This window comes from Anomaloglossus baeobatrachus, chromosome 2 (genome assembly GCF_048569485.1).
Source record: "Anomaloglossus baeobatrachus isolate aAnoBae1 chromosome 2, aAnoBae1.hap1, whole genome shotgun sequence".
Taxonomy (NCBI): domain Eukaryota; kingdom Metazoa; phylum Chordata; class Amphibia; order Anura; family Aromobatidae; genus Anomaloglossus; species Anomaloglossus baeobatrachus.
The window spans coordinates 469,939,859-469,957,085 of record NC_134354.1 but is presented as its reverse complement, the minus strand read 5'-3'; the positions used below and the strand labels follow the sequence as shown (position 1 = coordinate 469,957,085).

General features: G+C 45.0%; 1 protein-coding gene across 1 annotated transcript in view; it reads left to right on the top strand.

The window, feature by feature from the left end:
• Positions 1-17,227, top strand: part of LOC142291659 (uncharacterized) — a 1,021,181-nt gene that overhangs the window by 823,475 nt on the left and 180,479 nt on the right. Inside the window, exons 94-95 of the mRNA XM_075336344.1 lie at positions 13,428-13,527; positions 13,998-14,014. Coding sequence (XP_075192459.1) covers positions 13,428-13,527; positions 13,998-14,014 — 117 coding nt within the window. The remainder of the gene's footprint in view (positions 1-13,427; positions 13,528-13,997; positions 14,015-17,227) is intronic.

Sequence of the window (17,227 nt, the reverse complement as noted above, 5' to 3'; positions counted from 1 at the left end):
CTCCCATAAAGAGCACATGAGTGCTCAGCCAAGCTGAGAGTTCCTGAGTATGGGGAAACTGGAGAGATGACAGTTGAGCACGTGCTCACCTGACATCTTTTCAGTTGTATAGGTGGCTTAACACTAGAACTACTGGAATCGTGACACCTATATAGAAATACATGGTGCAAAGTAGTAAAAATAACTACCTCAGTAGTTCTAGTGTTAACACCATTACCTCATGTAAAATCCCCAGAAAGACCAGGAATTTATAACATTTCATTGGAGGATGTCCAACATTTTTGACCACTCTCTGTGAGCCAGAACAGACAGATAGCAGTCCCTGTATTAAATGCATGGCCATTCATCTAAATGGCTGATGGGTAGTATTACAATCCAACTGTACTAGTTATGAATAGCCCCCTTAAACGGGTTGTCTAAGATTTTCACGAAAGTCTACTGTGACTCTATCCTGCATACTGTGCAATTTGATATGCCGCAGTATTCAATTTGAGCTTAACTGAGTAACTAAGTGTGTAGTATATATATAATGTTAGAATTCTGCTTTGCTAGCAAGTTTCAGCAGTTGTCAAGTGCCTGGAAGTATAAGATTTGCACTAAATTGTGGTCATGTTCTGCTTAGATTCTCATCTACTTCTCTCAGTAGAACATTGAGAGAAGCAATTGATTAGGCAGGTAATCGCAACAATCCGCTCCAACAGCAGAGCCAAATTCTATCATTCTACTTACTACACACTGTAAAGGGTGCTTTACACGCTGCGACATCGCTAGCGATTGCTAGCGATGTCGAGCGCTATAGCACCCGCCCCCGTCGTTCATGCGACATTTGATGATCGCTGCTGTAGCGAACATTATCTCTACGGCAGCGTCACACGAACATACCTTGTCAGCGACGTTGCTGTGACCGCCGAACAATCCCTCCCTCAAGGGGGAGTTCAGCGTCATAGCGACGTCACTGTGGCGTCACTAAGCGGCTGGCCAATAGAAGCGGAGGGGCGGAGATGAGCGGGACGTAACATCCCGCCCACCTCCTTCCTTCCGCATTGCCGGTGGATGCAGGTATGGAGATGTTCGTCGTTCCTGCGGTGTCACACATAGCAATGTGTGATACCGCAGGAACGACGAACAACATCGTACCTGTGGCAGCAGCGATATTAAGGAAAGGAGCAACGTGTCAATGATCACCGTTTTTGAACGATTTTGCGATCGTTGAGCGTCGCTCCTTGGTGTCACACGCTGCGATGTCGCTACCGGCACCGGATGTGCGTCACTAACGACGTGACCCCAACGATATATCGGTAGTGATGTCGCAGCGTGTAAAGCACCCTTTAGTTATTCAGTAAGTTGCACTGTTTGCTGATAGTTGCTGCATGGTGGAAAACTCTTTTAACTGCTATAGTCGGCCTGTGTAAATTCACCTTACTCCTGTCCAACATAATTACTGAAGTCAGATATCTTGTAAAGCTAACAGCTCATAGTCTGCAAAGTTTACTGATTATGATGAAAATATTAAAGGGAACCTGTCAGCAGATTTAGGGGCCTATAAGCTGCAGCCACCCTCACCAGGCTCTTATATACAGCATTTTAACATGCTGTATATAAGAGCCAAGGCTGCTGTGTAGAACGTAAAAATCACTTTATAATAAATACCTAAAACAGTCGCTGCCGTGGAGTTGGGCCATATGGGCGTCATCGTTCTGCGGTACTAACTCTCCTCTTTTAGCCATCTTCGTCCTCCTACTGAAGCCTGTGTGCATGATACGTCTTACGTAGAGTTGAGCGCGGTTCGAGGTTCTCCAGTTCGCGGCTCGAATGATTTTGGGGGCTGTTCTAGATAGAACTAGAACTCGAGCTTTTTGCTAAAGTTCGATAGTTCTAGATACGTTCGAGAACGGTTCTAGCAGCAAAAAGCAGGGCTTTTTACAGCTACAGTGTGCAGGAGCCATCGCTGGCAGCCTGCCAGAAGCTGGTAACCAAGATAAATATTGGGTATCCAAGCAAAGCGCTTTGGTTAGTAACCCGATATTTATCCTAGTTACGTGCAGGAAGCCCACACTTCCCCGCTCAGCTTGCTCCGCCCCCTCCTGCACGCGGCATGTACACATACATACACACACACACACACACACGTCCCCAGCCATGCAGTCCACGACACTGACGTCCTCCTGGCACTCTGCACACATGGTCCCGCTCGGCTTACCTGCGGTGATGAAGTCCCAACCTCAGCGCTGTCACTGTCCTCCATGGCCGCCGCTTGTCACATCACCTTCTCTCGCTTCCGACCTGAGACTGACTAGCGGTGACGTCACGGGCCTCTCGCGATACTTGGCTGTGAAGGCGGCGGTCATTAAACTCAGTGACAGGTGCTGTCGGCAGTGCAGGAGATCAGCGCAGGTAATGTACCTCGCTGACAGCAGCACTTGTAATGCCCTGCAGTGACCTGGGCTGACCCATTGATGTTAGCTCAGGTCACTGCACTGCTCTCCCAGCCAATGGGGAACATCCTGCTCTTCATTGACTGGGACAGTGTGGATCGTCATGGCAACCCCTTGGATTACACCAGACCTGGATTTGTTTTTCTTTCTAATAAATTGGTTAAAGAGGGAGTATTTTTTCAAATAAAAATGTGTTTGTCATCTATTTTTTTTTATTACTGACTGGGTTGGTGATGTCGGGTATCTGATAGACGCCTGACCTCACCAACCCCAGGGCTTGATGCCAGGTGACATTACACATCTGGTATTAACCCCATATATTACCCCGTTTGCCACCGCACCAGGGCGCGGGATGAGCTGGGGCGAAACACCAGGATTGGCACATCTAATGGATGCGCCACTTCTGGGGCGGCTGCGGCCTGCTATTTTTAGGCTGGGGAGAGTCCAATAACCATGGACCTCCCTAGTCTGAGAATATCAGACCCCAGCTGTCTGCTTTACCTTGGCTGGTGATCCAATTTTGGGGAGACCCCTACGTGTTTTTTTTTTTAAATTATTTATTTAATTTAAAATAACAGCGTGGGGTGCCCTCAGTTTTGGATTACCAGCCAAGGTGAGGTTGCCAGCTGTAGTCTGCAGGCTGCAGCCGTCTGCTTTACCCTAGCTGGCTACAAAAATAGGGGGAACCCTACGTCATTTTTTTTTTCATTTTTTTGGCTAAATACAAAGCTAAGCACCCCTTAGTGCCACATGAAAGGCACCAAAGGGTGCAAAATTACAAAATGCAGGAGAGTGGGACATTATGTGTCTTTCTGCCATTATAATGATAGAAAAGACTGATATGAAGTGCACAAGCACAAGAAAATCACCAGAGCGCTCTACGCTGTGAAAAGCAGTAGAAAATGGCACTGGAGTGAACATGTGACCGCCTCATGTAGGATGAAGCTATGGATCCTGGGTAAATTTATGCATTTACCCTCCTTCAGTTTTTTTGCAGTACACAAAAAAACCGGAAGGCACACGGATGACAAACAGATGACATACGGACCGTCTACGGAACGGAAACGGATGCCACACGGATGCACCCGTGAAAAAAAACGGACTGTTTTTTGCAAACCGCAAAAATGGATCGGTCGTGTTAATGTAGCCTTATTCTGATCTGCCGTTTATAAACAGCAGGCAGAAATAAGTGAATAACGCCCCCCAGCGTCAGAAAATCTCCGGGGTTTCAGGGCTAGCTGAGACCCTGGAGATCATGATTCAGGACGGTTTTTCCAGTCCCCGCTCACGTGATCACAGGTATACACCGTACACCGATGATCACGTTACAGTAAATGACAGCACCGGTAAAAAATTATTTATCTCCCATCTGGCATGAACAAACATGATAAATCTCCTCCCCGGTCCCCCGGTGTCGCCAAAGTGCCCCCCCTGATGCCCTCCCAGAAATCCAAGATGGCCGCGCACACAGCAGCGCGCCGGCCGCATTCACCCTACTCCTCTGATTTCTGTCGCATGTGCCATGACACATGCGACAAAAAACTCCTCCCCAGGCCCTGCCAGGTCACCCCCTATAACCCCACCGGTGTTCCCCGGTGTCCCACGGTACCTGTGCAGCGTTTATCTCCCCCACGGCCCTCTTCTTCGCAATAGACGCTGCCGCATGCACAGAGCGGCTGTCAGCTCAGCTTCCTGTGTTCAGACACAGTGAGTGGTGGTTATGCATCTGTAAGCTAAATGGGCGGCACGGTGGCTGAGTGGTTAGCACTGCAGTCTTGCAGTGCTGAGGTCCTGGGTTCAATTCTCACCAAGGACACCATCTGCAAGGAGTTTGTATGTTCTCCCCGTTTTTGCGTGGGTTTCCTCCGGGTACTCCGGTTTCCTCCCACACTCCAAAGACATACAGCGCTATGGAATTAATAACGCTATATAAATGAATAAATTATTATTATTACTGCAATGCCCTGCTCATGAGGTAAGGAACATAATTGATCAGGAGAGCTATACTACATTTCCAAATGGAGGGATTTGTTTTTATAGTTTTCCTGCTGAACGACTACCAAACATGAGAGTCCGTTATACGCCACAAGAAAACACATCTAAATAGCGAGCTCTGTTGTTAAGTATTCATTCAGCTGGATAACTGGACTTAAAGGGGTATTCCATCTCCAAGATCCTATCCCCAATATATAGTAGGTGGAATAGCAATAATATCAGCAAATACCAATATTTGGAAATGTAGAATAGTTCTCCTGATTAGGCATGCCCTTACCTCATGAGCAGGGCATTGCAGCTTTGGTAGCAACCATTACGACATGGACTTTGCTGCTGTGGACCCGGGAGAGTGAGTGCAGATTCATTGCACCCACACTCCTCACATGAAGGGTCCGCACTCCTAGAAAATGGGGGATACGTTCCCTGAGTGTCTACCCCCCATATTCTAGACGGTCCAGAGTCGTCGTGGGACCCCTTTATTTTTTTTCTTACAATAAATTGGTGAAAGAGGAAATGTTTTGGGGACTGTTTTTTCAAATAAATTTCTTTTGTCGATTTTCTTTTTTGTTAGTACTGACAGTTTATGATGTTGGGTATCTAATAGACGCCATGACATCACAAACTGCTGGGCTTGATCTCAGGTGACTTTACAGCTAGTATCAACCCGATTTATTACCCCGTTTGCCACTGCACCAGGGCACGGGATGAGCTGGGGTGAAGCGCCAGGATTGGCGCATCTAGTGGATGCGCCACGTCTGGGGTGCCTGCGGCCTGCTATTTTTAGGCTGTGAAGGCCCAATAACTATGGACCTTCCCACCCTGAGAATACCAGACCACAGCTGTCCGCTTTACCTTGGCTGGTGATCCAATTTGGGGGGAACCCTACTTTTATTGTGCAATTATTAATATTTATAAAATAATTATAAAAAAAGAGCCTGGGAGGACCTCCACATTGGATCCCCAACCACGGTAAAGCTGCCAGCTGTGGTTTTCAGGCTCCAGCCGTCTGCTTCACCCTAGCTGGCTATCAAAAATGGGGGGACCCAACGTCATTTTTTTTTTAACTATTTTTTAAATAGAAAAAATTAATGGGCTTCCCTGTATTTTTATTGCCAACCAAGGTAACGGCAGGCAGATGGGGGTGGCAACCCATAGCTGTCTGCTTTATCTGCGCTGAGAATCAAAAATACCGCGGAGCGCTACGTAATTTTTTTTAAAGATTTATTTTTTAAAGATTTATTTTTACAGCACTGTGATGTCCAGCAATCAAAATACAGGGAAGCCCATTTTGTTTTTAGTTATTTAAATAAATAATTTAAAAAAATATATATGGGCTCCCGCTGCATTTTTTGTATTGCTAGCTAAGGGTAATCCAAGCAGCTACTGGCTGCTAACCCCCACTGCTTGGTGTTACCTTCACTGGCAATGGAAAATCCAGGGAAGCATTTTTTATTTTTTTTGCCAAAAAACTACAAAAAAAGGACGTGAGCTTCGCCATATTTTTGTATGCTAGCCAGGTATAGCAGGCAGGTGCTGGAAGAGTTGGATACAGCGCCAGAAGATGGCGCTTCTATGAAAATGCCATTTTCTGAGGCGGCTGCAGACTGCAATTCGCAGCAGTGGGGCCCAGAAAGCTCAGGCCAACCTGTGCTGCAGATTCCAATCCCCAGCTGCCTAGTTGTACCTGGCTGGACACAAAAATGGGGCGAAGCCTACGTCATTTGTTTTCTAATTATTTCATGAAATTCATGAAATAATAAAAAAAGGGCTTCCCTTTATTTTTGGTTCCCAGCCGGGTACAAATAGGCAACTGGGGGTTGGGGGCAGCCGTAACTGCCTGCTGTACCTGGCTAGCATACAAAAATATGGCGAAGCCCACATAATTTTTTCAGGGGGCAAAAAACTTCTGCATACAGTCCTGGATGGAGTATGCTGAGCCTTGTAGTTCTGCAGCTGCTGTCTGTCTGTATGGAGAAGAGCAGACAGCAGCTGCAGAACTATAAGGCTCAGCATACTCCATCCAGGACTGTATGCAGAAGTTTTTTGCCCACCAAAAAAATGACGTGGGCTTCGCCATATTTTTGTATGCTAGCCAGGTACAGCAGGCAGCCACGGGCTGCCTCCAACCCCCAGTTGCCTATTTGTACCCGGCTGGGAACCAAAAATATAGGGAAGCCCGTTTTTTTTAATTATTTCACTTATTTCATGAAATAATTAAAAAACCAATGACGTGGGCTTCGCCCCATTTTTGTGTCCAGCCTGATACAACTAGGCAGCTGGGGATTGGAATCCGCAGCACAGGTTAGCCCGGGGTTTCTAGGCGCCTCTGCTGTGAATTGCAGTCCGCAGCCGCCCCAGAAAATGGCGCTTTCATAGAAGTGCCATCATCTGGCGCTGTATCCAACTCTTCCAACAGCCCTGAAGCCGGGTGGCTTGTTGGGTAATAATGAGTTAATACTAGCTTTGTTTTACTAGCTAGTATTAAGCCAGAGATTCTTAATGTCAGGCACGTTTGACCCGGCCATTAAGAATCTCCAATAAAGGGTTAAAAAAAAGACACCACACAGAGAAAAAATACTTTAATAGAAATAAATACACAGACACATTAGAGACTCCATCTTTATTACCCCCTGTCAGCCCTCCACGATCCATGGTCTTCTGTCTTTCTCGTTCAACAAATGCAGCTCTGCTCCATCACTGCTGCATGGGGGAAGACGCTGCTGCTCCACGTACAGCCTTCAATCCGTGAAGGCTGCACGGGAAGCAGCATGCAGCCTTCACTCCGTGAGTGATCAGTGCTGCTGGCTGTCAGCGGTAACGCTGACAAACGCGTTACCATAGCAACGGTTCTCCCGGAGCCGCGGTTAGCGGTGACGTCACCGCTAACTGCGTTGCTATGGCAAAGGTGATCTCCGTTAATGACCGGCTGTGTCAGCCGGTCCCTAACGGAACGGGGAGTCGACCGTGTGCTAGAGCATGTCGCCGGTACACGGCGATACACAAATGTGCACCGTGTACCGGAGAGATGCACTCGCAGGTCCTACATGACGCGTCATAGTCATGTGACCAGTCTGTAGCCAATGAGATAATAGCCACGTGACTCGTCACATGGCTATTTTGACGTCACGATAGGTCCTGCATCACTGCTGGCAGTGCTGGTCACCGGGAGGATTCAGCAGTCATCGGATGGAATAGCGGCAGGAGACAGAGTGCAGGAGGGATCGCGGGGACCGGTAATTGTTATGGCAATGTTTATTAACTGTTTGTGTACATTTATCATGCATTTTTATGTGTTTGTGATTGCCTCCCATTATATCCTATAGGTTCGAGTTTGGTTCGTCGAACGTTCGACGAACCGAACTCGAACGAGACCTCCGTTCGGCGAACTGAACTCGAGCCGAACCACGGCCAGTTCGCTCATCTCTAGTCTTACGTCATACACACTCGCCAGTCCAAAGCAGGCGCTCTACAATACTTTGATCTGCCCTGGTCAGCACCCCACCACATGCACTCCGGCTTCAGAAGAAGGATGACAAAGATTGCCGAAGGAGGAGGCGCCGGCACCAGAGAACGAAGATGCCCATATGACCCAGCTCCCCTGTAGCGACTGTTTAGGTGCGTATTATAAAGTGACTTTTTTGATTCTACACAGCGGCCTGGGCTCATATATACAGCATGCTAGAATGAACCCACTGGTGGTGGGCACAGCTTATAGGCCCCAATTCTGGTGACAGATTCCCTTTAAGCTGTATTCACATAGCATTATTGCCCCATGCTTAGACTGTACACCAGAAATATTCCCAAAGAACGTATGGGCCCATTGGTTTCCCCTTTTGCATAGCCTTCATGTGCCTTCTGAAGTTGTCAATAATAGATGTATGGTACATCATTATAACAGAATAATCTGATACATCGCTTTTATTTGTACACATAAGCCCAATACATTATTTTACACTTATCATGCTCCACATTCTCCCTCCTTGAGGCACAACTCATTTCACATTTATCGTACACCATGTGGGCCTCTGTGCTCTCAAATGCCAGGGCTCGATTTCAGTCCCCGTCCGGCTTTGCAATATCCTATTGTTATTCTGGTAATATAGATAGATTTGAAAATGAATAAGTACTTAACAAAATACGTGGCAGATTTATTGGTCCTGCGTGATTCTGTCAGTCAGCATTTCTGCACACGTACAAAGAAATCAATTCTGAAATCAGTTTTATGAAATGGAAAGCTGCCTGGAATTAAACATTACTATCCACTCAACCTTCTGATGTATCGTTCTTTTAAGGAATAACAGATTGTCCTTACAAAGACTATCATTTTTTCTTTAGAGTCTTCAAATCAAATGTGCACTGACTTTCATCCACACTGCTGTATCAGTTGCAATAATTCAATGCTTTTTTTTGCTTTACAACACAAATAATCTGTTCTTAAACAGTTAAATAGTTTTTAGGTTAAAAAATAAAACCCACAGTATATCCATTCAGTTCATCCTTTTTTTACCTGAAAATTTCCATTGATCAAGAGGGACCAAAAAAACACCCTAAACATTTTTTCCCCTATCAATCAGAGTTGATTTTTATGAACCGAATGTAAATGATTGGTAAAAGCACCATTTTTTGTTAAAAATCTTGTATTATTACATACAAAGTATGACTTTTGTCCTCTATGAGATCTGAAAATCTGGCAAAAGAGGCAATTAGAAAAGTTTTCAAAGGTCAATAAGTTTTTTAAAATTTATTACATTCTCAGTTTTCTATTCTGTACTCCATAATACAGAAGAGAAGACTAAAGGGTGCTTTACACGCTGCGACATCGCTAACGATATATCGTCGGGATCACGTCGTTAGTGACGCACATCCGGCGCCGTTAGCGACATCGCAGCGTGTGACACCAAGGAGCGATGATCAACGATCGCAAAAACATCAAAAATCGTTGATTGTTGACACGTCGTCACTCCTTTTCCAAGTATTATTGGGGTGCATGCCGCTGGTTGGTCGTCGTTCCTGCGGCGTCACACATCGCTATGTGTGAGGCCACAGGAATGACGAACATCTCTTTACCTGCATCCACCGGCAATGAGGAAGGAAGGAGGTGGGCTGAATATTCCGCCCGCTCATCTCTGTCCCTCTTCTGCTATTTGGCGGCCGCTTAGTGACGCCGCAGTGACTTCGCTATGACGCCGAACGTACCTCCCCCTTGAAGGAGCCAATTCGCTTAAAAGGTATGTGCGTGTGACGCTGCCGTAGCGATAATGTTCGCTACGGCAGCGATCACCAAATGTCGCACGAACGATGGGGGCGGGTGCTATTGCACACGACATCGCTAGCTATCGCTAGCGATGTCGCAGCGTGTAAAGCACCCTTTAGGCTATACAACCCCCAATTTCCCCAAACAAAAGTTGTGACACTATATAAAATTTAAAGGAAACAAGAATGGAGTGATTCAGAAGTCTCTTACATCATATATTATTCCCAACAAAATATAGATCACAGAAACTGATAGTACCCACCTATCGCAAAAAAATTGGGACAGGTTTAATAAAAGGATGGAAATTTAAGTAGTACTGATGAAAAAAAAGCAGGAGGGTCAAGTTACAGCTAAGTCTCATATCTATTTATTAAAAAAGAGCATGTTAGAGAGGCAGAGGCTCTCAGAAACAAAGATGGTCAAAGGTTCACCTACAGTATCTATAAACAACTGGTTTAAAAATTGTGAAACAATTTACAATAACTGTTTCCTCAACATAAAATTGCAAATAATTTGAATATCCTAGCATCTACAACACAATGAAAAGTTACAGACATTTTAGAAAAAAATCATATACACTGAATTCATGTACATTAAAAACAGACATAATTTGATTGGGCAAATCATTCAGTAATACTTCAGTAAGGCTATGTGCGCACGTTGCGTAATTACATGCAGTTACGCTGCGCTTTGTAGCACAGCGTAACTGCATGCGTCCTGCGTCCCCTGCATAATCTATGGAGATTGTGCAGGGGCCGTGCGCATGTGGCATATTAGAGCACAGCACATCGACTGCTGCCCGAAGCGCGCGTTCTAAGAAGTGACATGTCACTTCTTCCGTGCGCTTTGCCGGCAGCCCCTGCTCTGTCTATGGCAGGAGCTGCAGTCAGAGCGCATGGAATCGGCTTTTTTTTTTCACTACGGACATTTTCTGCAGCGATTTGAAGCGCACATGTGCTCTTCAGATCGCTGCAAAAATTTCTGCAGTGACAAAACGCAACGTGAGCACATAGCCTAATACTGGACTCAGGAATACTTCCAGAAATAATTGTTTCTGTAATTGGCTATGTAATTTCGCAAATGCAAGTTAAAGCTCTATCATGCAAAGAAGATGCCATATATCGATACAATCCAAAAATGTTGCCATCTTCTCTGGTCTAGACGACTGAAGTAAAATGCTAAATTATTTTATGGTTAGATAAATTAAAATGTTAAATTCTCTATACTATAGAAACTATAGATGTAATTTCCTGCGGGCTGAAGTGGAGAGAGACCAGCTTGTTATCAGCACATGGTTCAAAAGCCTGCATCTCTGATGATATGGGGTAGCAATAGTGCCAATGGCATTGGCAGCTTACACATCTTTAAAGGCACTACAAGTGCCTCTCAATTAATTAGAATATCATCAAAAAGTTAATTTATTTCAGTAATTCAATACTAAAAGGGAAACACATATATTACAGTATATAGAGTCATTGCACACAGAGTCTTCTATTTCAAGTGTTTTTTTTCTGTTACTGTTGATGATTATGGCTTACAGCCAATGAAAACCCAAAAGTCATTATCTCATGAAATTAGAATTTTATATAAGACCAATAGAAAAGATGATTTTAAACTCAGAAATGTTGGCCTAATGAAAGTTATGTACAGTAAATGCATACTTGTTGGGGGTTCCTTTTGCATTAATTACTACATCAATGCAGCAGGGCATGGAGGCGATCAGCCTGTGGCACTGCTGAGGTGTTATGGAAGTCAAGATTGATTTGATAGCAGTCTTCAGCTCATCTGCATTGTTGGGTCTGGTGTCTCTCATCCTCCTCTTGACAGTATCCCATAGATACTCTATGGGGTTAAGGTCAGGCGAGTTTTCTGGCCAATCAAGCATAGCGATACTGGGGCTATTAAATCAGGTATTGGTACGTTTGACAGTGTGGACTGGTGCCAAGTCCTGCTGTATAATGAAATTTCCATCTCCAAAAAGCTTGTCGGCAGAGGGAAGCATGAAGTGCTCTAAAATTTCCTGGTAGATGACTGCACGGATTTTGGTCTTGATAAAACACAGTGAACCTACACCTGCAGATGACATGGCTCCCCACACCATCACTGATTGTGGAAACTTCACACTAGACCTCAAGCAGCTTGGATTGTGGCCTCTCCATTCTTCCTCTAGACTCTGGGACCTTGATTTCCAAATGAAATGCAAAATTTACTTTGAAAACAACACCTTGGACCACTGAGTAACAGTCCAGTTCTTTTTCTCATTGGCCCAGGTAAGACGCTTTTGGCATTGTCTATTGGTCATGAGTGGCTTGACACAAGGAATGCGACAGTTGTAGTCCATGTACTGGATAATGTCTGTGTGTGGTGGCTCTTGAAGCACTGACTCCAGCTGCAGTTTACTCCTTGTGAATCTTCCCAAAATTTGTGAATGGCCTTTTGTTACCAATCCTATCAAGGCTGTAGTTATCCCAGTTGCTTGTGCACCTATTTTTACCACATTTGTTTCTTCCACTCAACTTTCCATTAATATGCTTCGATACAGCACTCTGTGAACAGCCAGCTTTTTTTTAGCAATGACCTTTTGTGGCTTACCATCCTTGTAGAGTGTGTCAATGACTGCCTTCTGGACATTTGTTAAGTCAGCAGTCTTCCCCATTACAGTGTAGCCTACTGAACCAGACTAAGGGGCCATTTTAAACGCTTCTGAAACCTTTTCAGGTGTTTTATGGTCATTATTCTAATTTTCTGAGATAAAGACTTTTGGGTTTTCATTGGCTGTAAGCCATAATCATCAACAATAAAACACATAAACACTTGAAATAGATCACTTTGTTTGTAATGACTCTATATATGTGTTTCCCTTTTTGTATTGAATTACTGATATGCTAAATTATTGAGATGCACTTGTATTTCTGCTGTGCATTATAAAAAGGTTTAGAACAACATATCCTCTCATCCAAACCAAGTCTATTTTATTGAAAGTCTTGCATATTTTAGAAAGACACATGCTACACTTCTACAGAACATATGTTGCAAAGATAAGACTTTGATAGAGCGGCCGACTGTGGTGTCAGGAACTTGATGTGATGTCACCGGATCCCCGAGGTTACAGAACCCGGGGGTCACGGAGCGGAAAACAGCGGTCTGCAATAGTGCATCTCACAGGCACTATTGCCAACATAAGGTATTTGAGAGAAACATTGATTCTCAATATAATATCGATCTAGAAAATAAAAAATATGGGTGAACCACCCTTTTAAATATAACAAAATTACTAAATTTGCTTTTCCATAAAGGCCCACAATGCAAGGGGAATAAGTTAAAGCGGTTGTCCTCTACTTGGACAATCCCTTCTTAAAAACTTCTGTGTCCTAGTAAATAAAAACACAATATATTTGGCACTGTTTCAGTAATGTCGGTGTTGTGTTTGATTGTGCTGATTCTCACGTGAAATAACAATGTCCTGCGAGAACCAGATGACACAGCGTCAACATCTCTGGTGCTGCACCTGTATAGGAATGTGGTTAATGGTGTTTTTATTTTCATGGGGAACTCATGCATTTCATAAAGGGTTGTCCAAGTAGTTGACCAGTTCCTTTACACAATAAACATAATTAGCATTTCAAGTGTTTCTATATAAAATCTAAGTTTGTTAATTAGATAATGTTTGATACCAAAAATTACCTTTGTATAGTAAACATACAGGGTTGCTGTGTTTCTCATATGTTTTTATCGCTTTCCAGAATTTCTTGTCATCAACTCTCTAAAGATTCCTCTACCATCTGCTGATGTTGATCCTACACAATATTACAGCTGGTTAACTGACCACATGCCAACAAAACTGTCAAGTTTGCCAGGGAAGATGGAAGGAGCTCTTCATGACAAAAAGTATGTTATACTATGTATGTGTATGTATAGCAGTTAAGTGGCATGATATTTTTCAAATAGGATCAGGATAAAGCACTTTACTAGGTTACTATGATAGAGAATAAAGTTAACATAATTTTTTTCTGAAATTATCAATGACATCAGACCTCTGAGGTTGTCCTGTAGTAGCAGTAACCACATTAACAGTTTCAATCATTTGTTTTTCGGTAATTATATGGGATTGTGTGCCGCCCCCGTGCCAGCAGCCGGGCTGCTCAGATCCGGATCCGCGGTGGCTCAAGGGGTCTCCGGACCCGGGGGTCATGCGGCCACTCAACAAAGGGGAATATTTACAGGGGACGGTATAGTTACAGTTCGTGACGCCACCCACAGGTCGTGGTAATGTGGGAAACCACCGCTGCTGCGTTTGGGGGAGCGCCCGGGAGCGATGGGATGGCAGCTTGTGATATTAACCACTCCGTAGGTAGGGGGGAAGATGCCCCAGGGCTTGGTGATGGTAGTAGGAGCCGTGGGCTCTAGGCCTGGGAGACAGGGAGCAGAGAAACTCACAGTGGTTGTCGTGGTGCTGGATGAGGCTGTGCTGATTTGTGAGGTCAATGAATACACAGGCTGTGATTTAACCAAACGTCCTTCAGTACTGCTGCCGCTGGGGTGGAGCACATCCAGGTGACTGTTCCCAGTGATGTTACTAGTGTGCTTTGGTCTAGTCTGACCCTCTGGGAGCCTCCACTTCCACAGCCCCTCACTCTCTGAGGCTGCTCTCTCACGCTGTCTGGGATCTCCAATTCCCCAGACTACTCTTCCCCTGAGAGCTACTTGAGAGCCACCACTCTCTTTGATACCCAGCCGACGATTAACGTCACCTCCCACCCAGTCTGCTTAACCCTTCAGTGGGCAGCCCATTTCCTCACTGGACTTGCCTCCTGGTGTGTGTGTATGGGATTTGCATGCTGGTCTTAGCACATCACTGGGTGACACCTGGAACCAAGGGAGAGATGGATGCTGCACGGAAAGGAAAATTGTGCAACACCCTGTGACGGCCTGGGACGAATGTTTGACAAACCATTTGACGAACCATTCGAACCCCATTGAAAACAATGGGAGGCAAACACAAACACATAAAAACACATTATACATGTACAAATACAGTTATTAAACATTGCCATAACGCTTACAGGTCCCCGCGACGCGTCCTGCACTCTGTCTCCCGCCACTTTTCCTTCCGACAATCGGTGCATCCTTCCGGTAACCAACACTGATGATAGGACCTTCCGTGACGTAAAAAAAAGCATGTGACCAGTCACGTGTCTATTATCTCATTGGCTACAGACTGGTCACATGTCTAGACGTCATGCTAGGTCCTGTCAGTGCATCTCTCCGGTACGTGGTGATCATTCCAGCATCTCCGTGTACCGGCGAAATGCTCTGGCACATGGTCGGCTTCCCCGTTCCTGCATGTGGGCGCTCTTTACAGAGTCAGCCCACATGCAAGGACTAGATGCCACAGCTGGTGAATAGCGGCACTGGGAATCACGTGATCGGAGCACCGTTACTATGGTAACCCGCCTGTCAGCGGTGACGTCACCGCTCACAGCCGGCAGCCTCTGGTCACTCACTGAGTGATTAGACTGCACGGAGAGCAGCAGCGTCTTCCTCCCATGCAGTGCTGTCTGATGTAGCAGAACTGCATGGGTTGACGGAGAAAGAAGACAGAAGACCAGGATCGTGGAGGACTGACAGGGAGTAATAAACTGGAGTCTCTAATGTGTCTGTGTGTTTATTTCTATTAAAGTATTTTTTCTCTATGTGGTGTCTTTTTTTTAACCCTTTCTTGGAGATTCTTGATGGCCGGGTCACACTTGCCTGCCATTAAGAATCTCTGGCTTAATACTAGCTAGTAAAACAAAGCTAGTATTACCTCATTATTACCCAGCAAGCCACCCGGCTTCAGGGCTGCTGGAAGAGTTGGATACAGCGCCAGATGATGGCGCTTCTCTTAAAGCGCCATTTTCTGGGGCGGCTGCGGACTGCAATTCGCAGCAGAGGGGCCCAGAAAACACGGGCTAACCTGTGCTGCGGATTCCAATCCCCAGCTGCCTAGTTGTACCTGGCTGGACACAAAAATGGGGCGAAGCCCATGTCGTTTTTTTTTTTAAATTATTTCATGAAATTCATGAAATAATTAAAAAAAGGGCTTCCCTATATTTTTAGTTCCCAGACGGGTACAAATAGGCAGCTGAGGGTTGGGGGCAGCCCGTACCTGCCTGCTGTACCTGGCTAGTATACAAAAATATGCCAAAGCTCACATCATTTTTTTTTTTTTAGTTTTTGGCAAAAAAAAAAAAAAATGCTTCCCTGGATTTTCCATTGCCAGTAAAGGTAACACCAAGCAGTGGGGGTTAACAGCCAGTAGATGCTTGGATTACCCTTAGCTAGCAATACAAAAAATGCAGCGGGAGTCCATATATTTTTTTTTAATTATTTATTTAAATAACTAAAAAAAAATGGGCTTCCCTGTATTTTGATTGCCTGACATCACAGTACTGTAAAAATAAATCAATAAAAAAAATGATGTAGCGCTCCGCGGTGTCTTTGATTCTCAGCTCAGATAAAGCAGACAGCTACGGGTTGCCACCCCCATCTGCCTGGTGTTACCTTGGCTGGCAATCAAAATACAGGGAAGCCCATTAATTTTTTTTATTTAAAAAAATTGACGTGGCGTTCACCCATTTTTGATAGCCAGCTAGGGTAAAGCAGATGGCTGTAGCCTCAAAACCACAGCTGGCAGCTTTACTGTGGTTGGTGATCCAATGTGGAGGTCACCCCAGGCTCTTTTTTATAATTATTTTATAAATAATAATAATTACAAAAAAAAAGTAGGGTCCCCCCCAAATTGGATCACCAGCCATGGTAAAGCGGACGGCTGTGGTCTGGTATTCTCAGGGTGTGAAGGTCCATAGTTAGTGGCCCTTCACAGCCTAAAAATAGCAGGCCGCAGGTGCACCAGAAGTGGCACATCCACTAGAAATGCCAATCCTGGCGCTTCACCCCAGCTCATCCCGTGCCCTGGTGCGGTGGCAAATGGGGTAATAAATGGGGTTGATACTAGCTGTAAGGTCACCTGACATCAAGCCCAGCAGTTTGTGATGTCATGGCGTCTATCAGATACCCGACACCACAAACTGTCAGTACTAACAAAAAAAATAGACAAAAAAAAATTTATTTGAAAAAAACACTCCCCAAAACATTCCCTCTTTCACCAATTTAGGCCCCCTTCACACGTCCGTGATACACGTGCGTGTTTGGTCCGTTTCCGTATATACCGGAGACACGGCCAAACGTACACCAATGTTAATCTATGATTGTGGTCACACGTGCGTTATTTCATTATGTCCGTGTGTGCGTGTCCGTGATCCGTATGTGTTTGCGTTTTGCACGGATGCATGTCCGTTATCTGCACGGAGCACGCACACTGTGGACACAATGAAAGTCTATGGGTATGTGCACACACGTTAGTAAACACGTATGCATCTACCTATAGTCCGTGTCCGTTTGGTGTTTTTATTTCTAGTGATGTCGGCTTTTCTTTCTATTTCTGTGTATGTCGGTCAATCTCCCTGAGTCCGTCGGTCGGTCTCTCTGTCGGTCTCTCTGT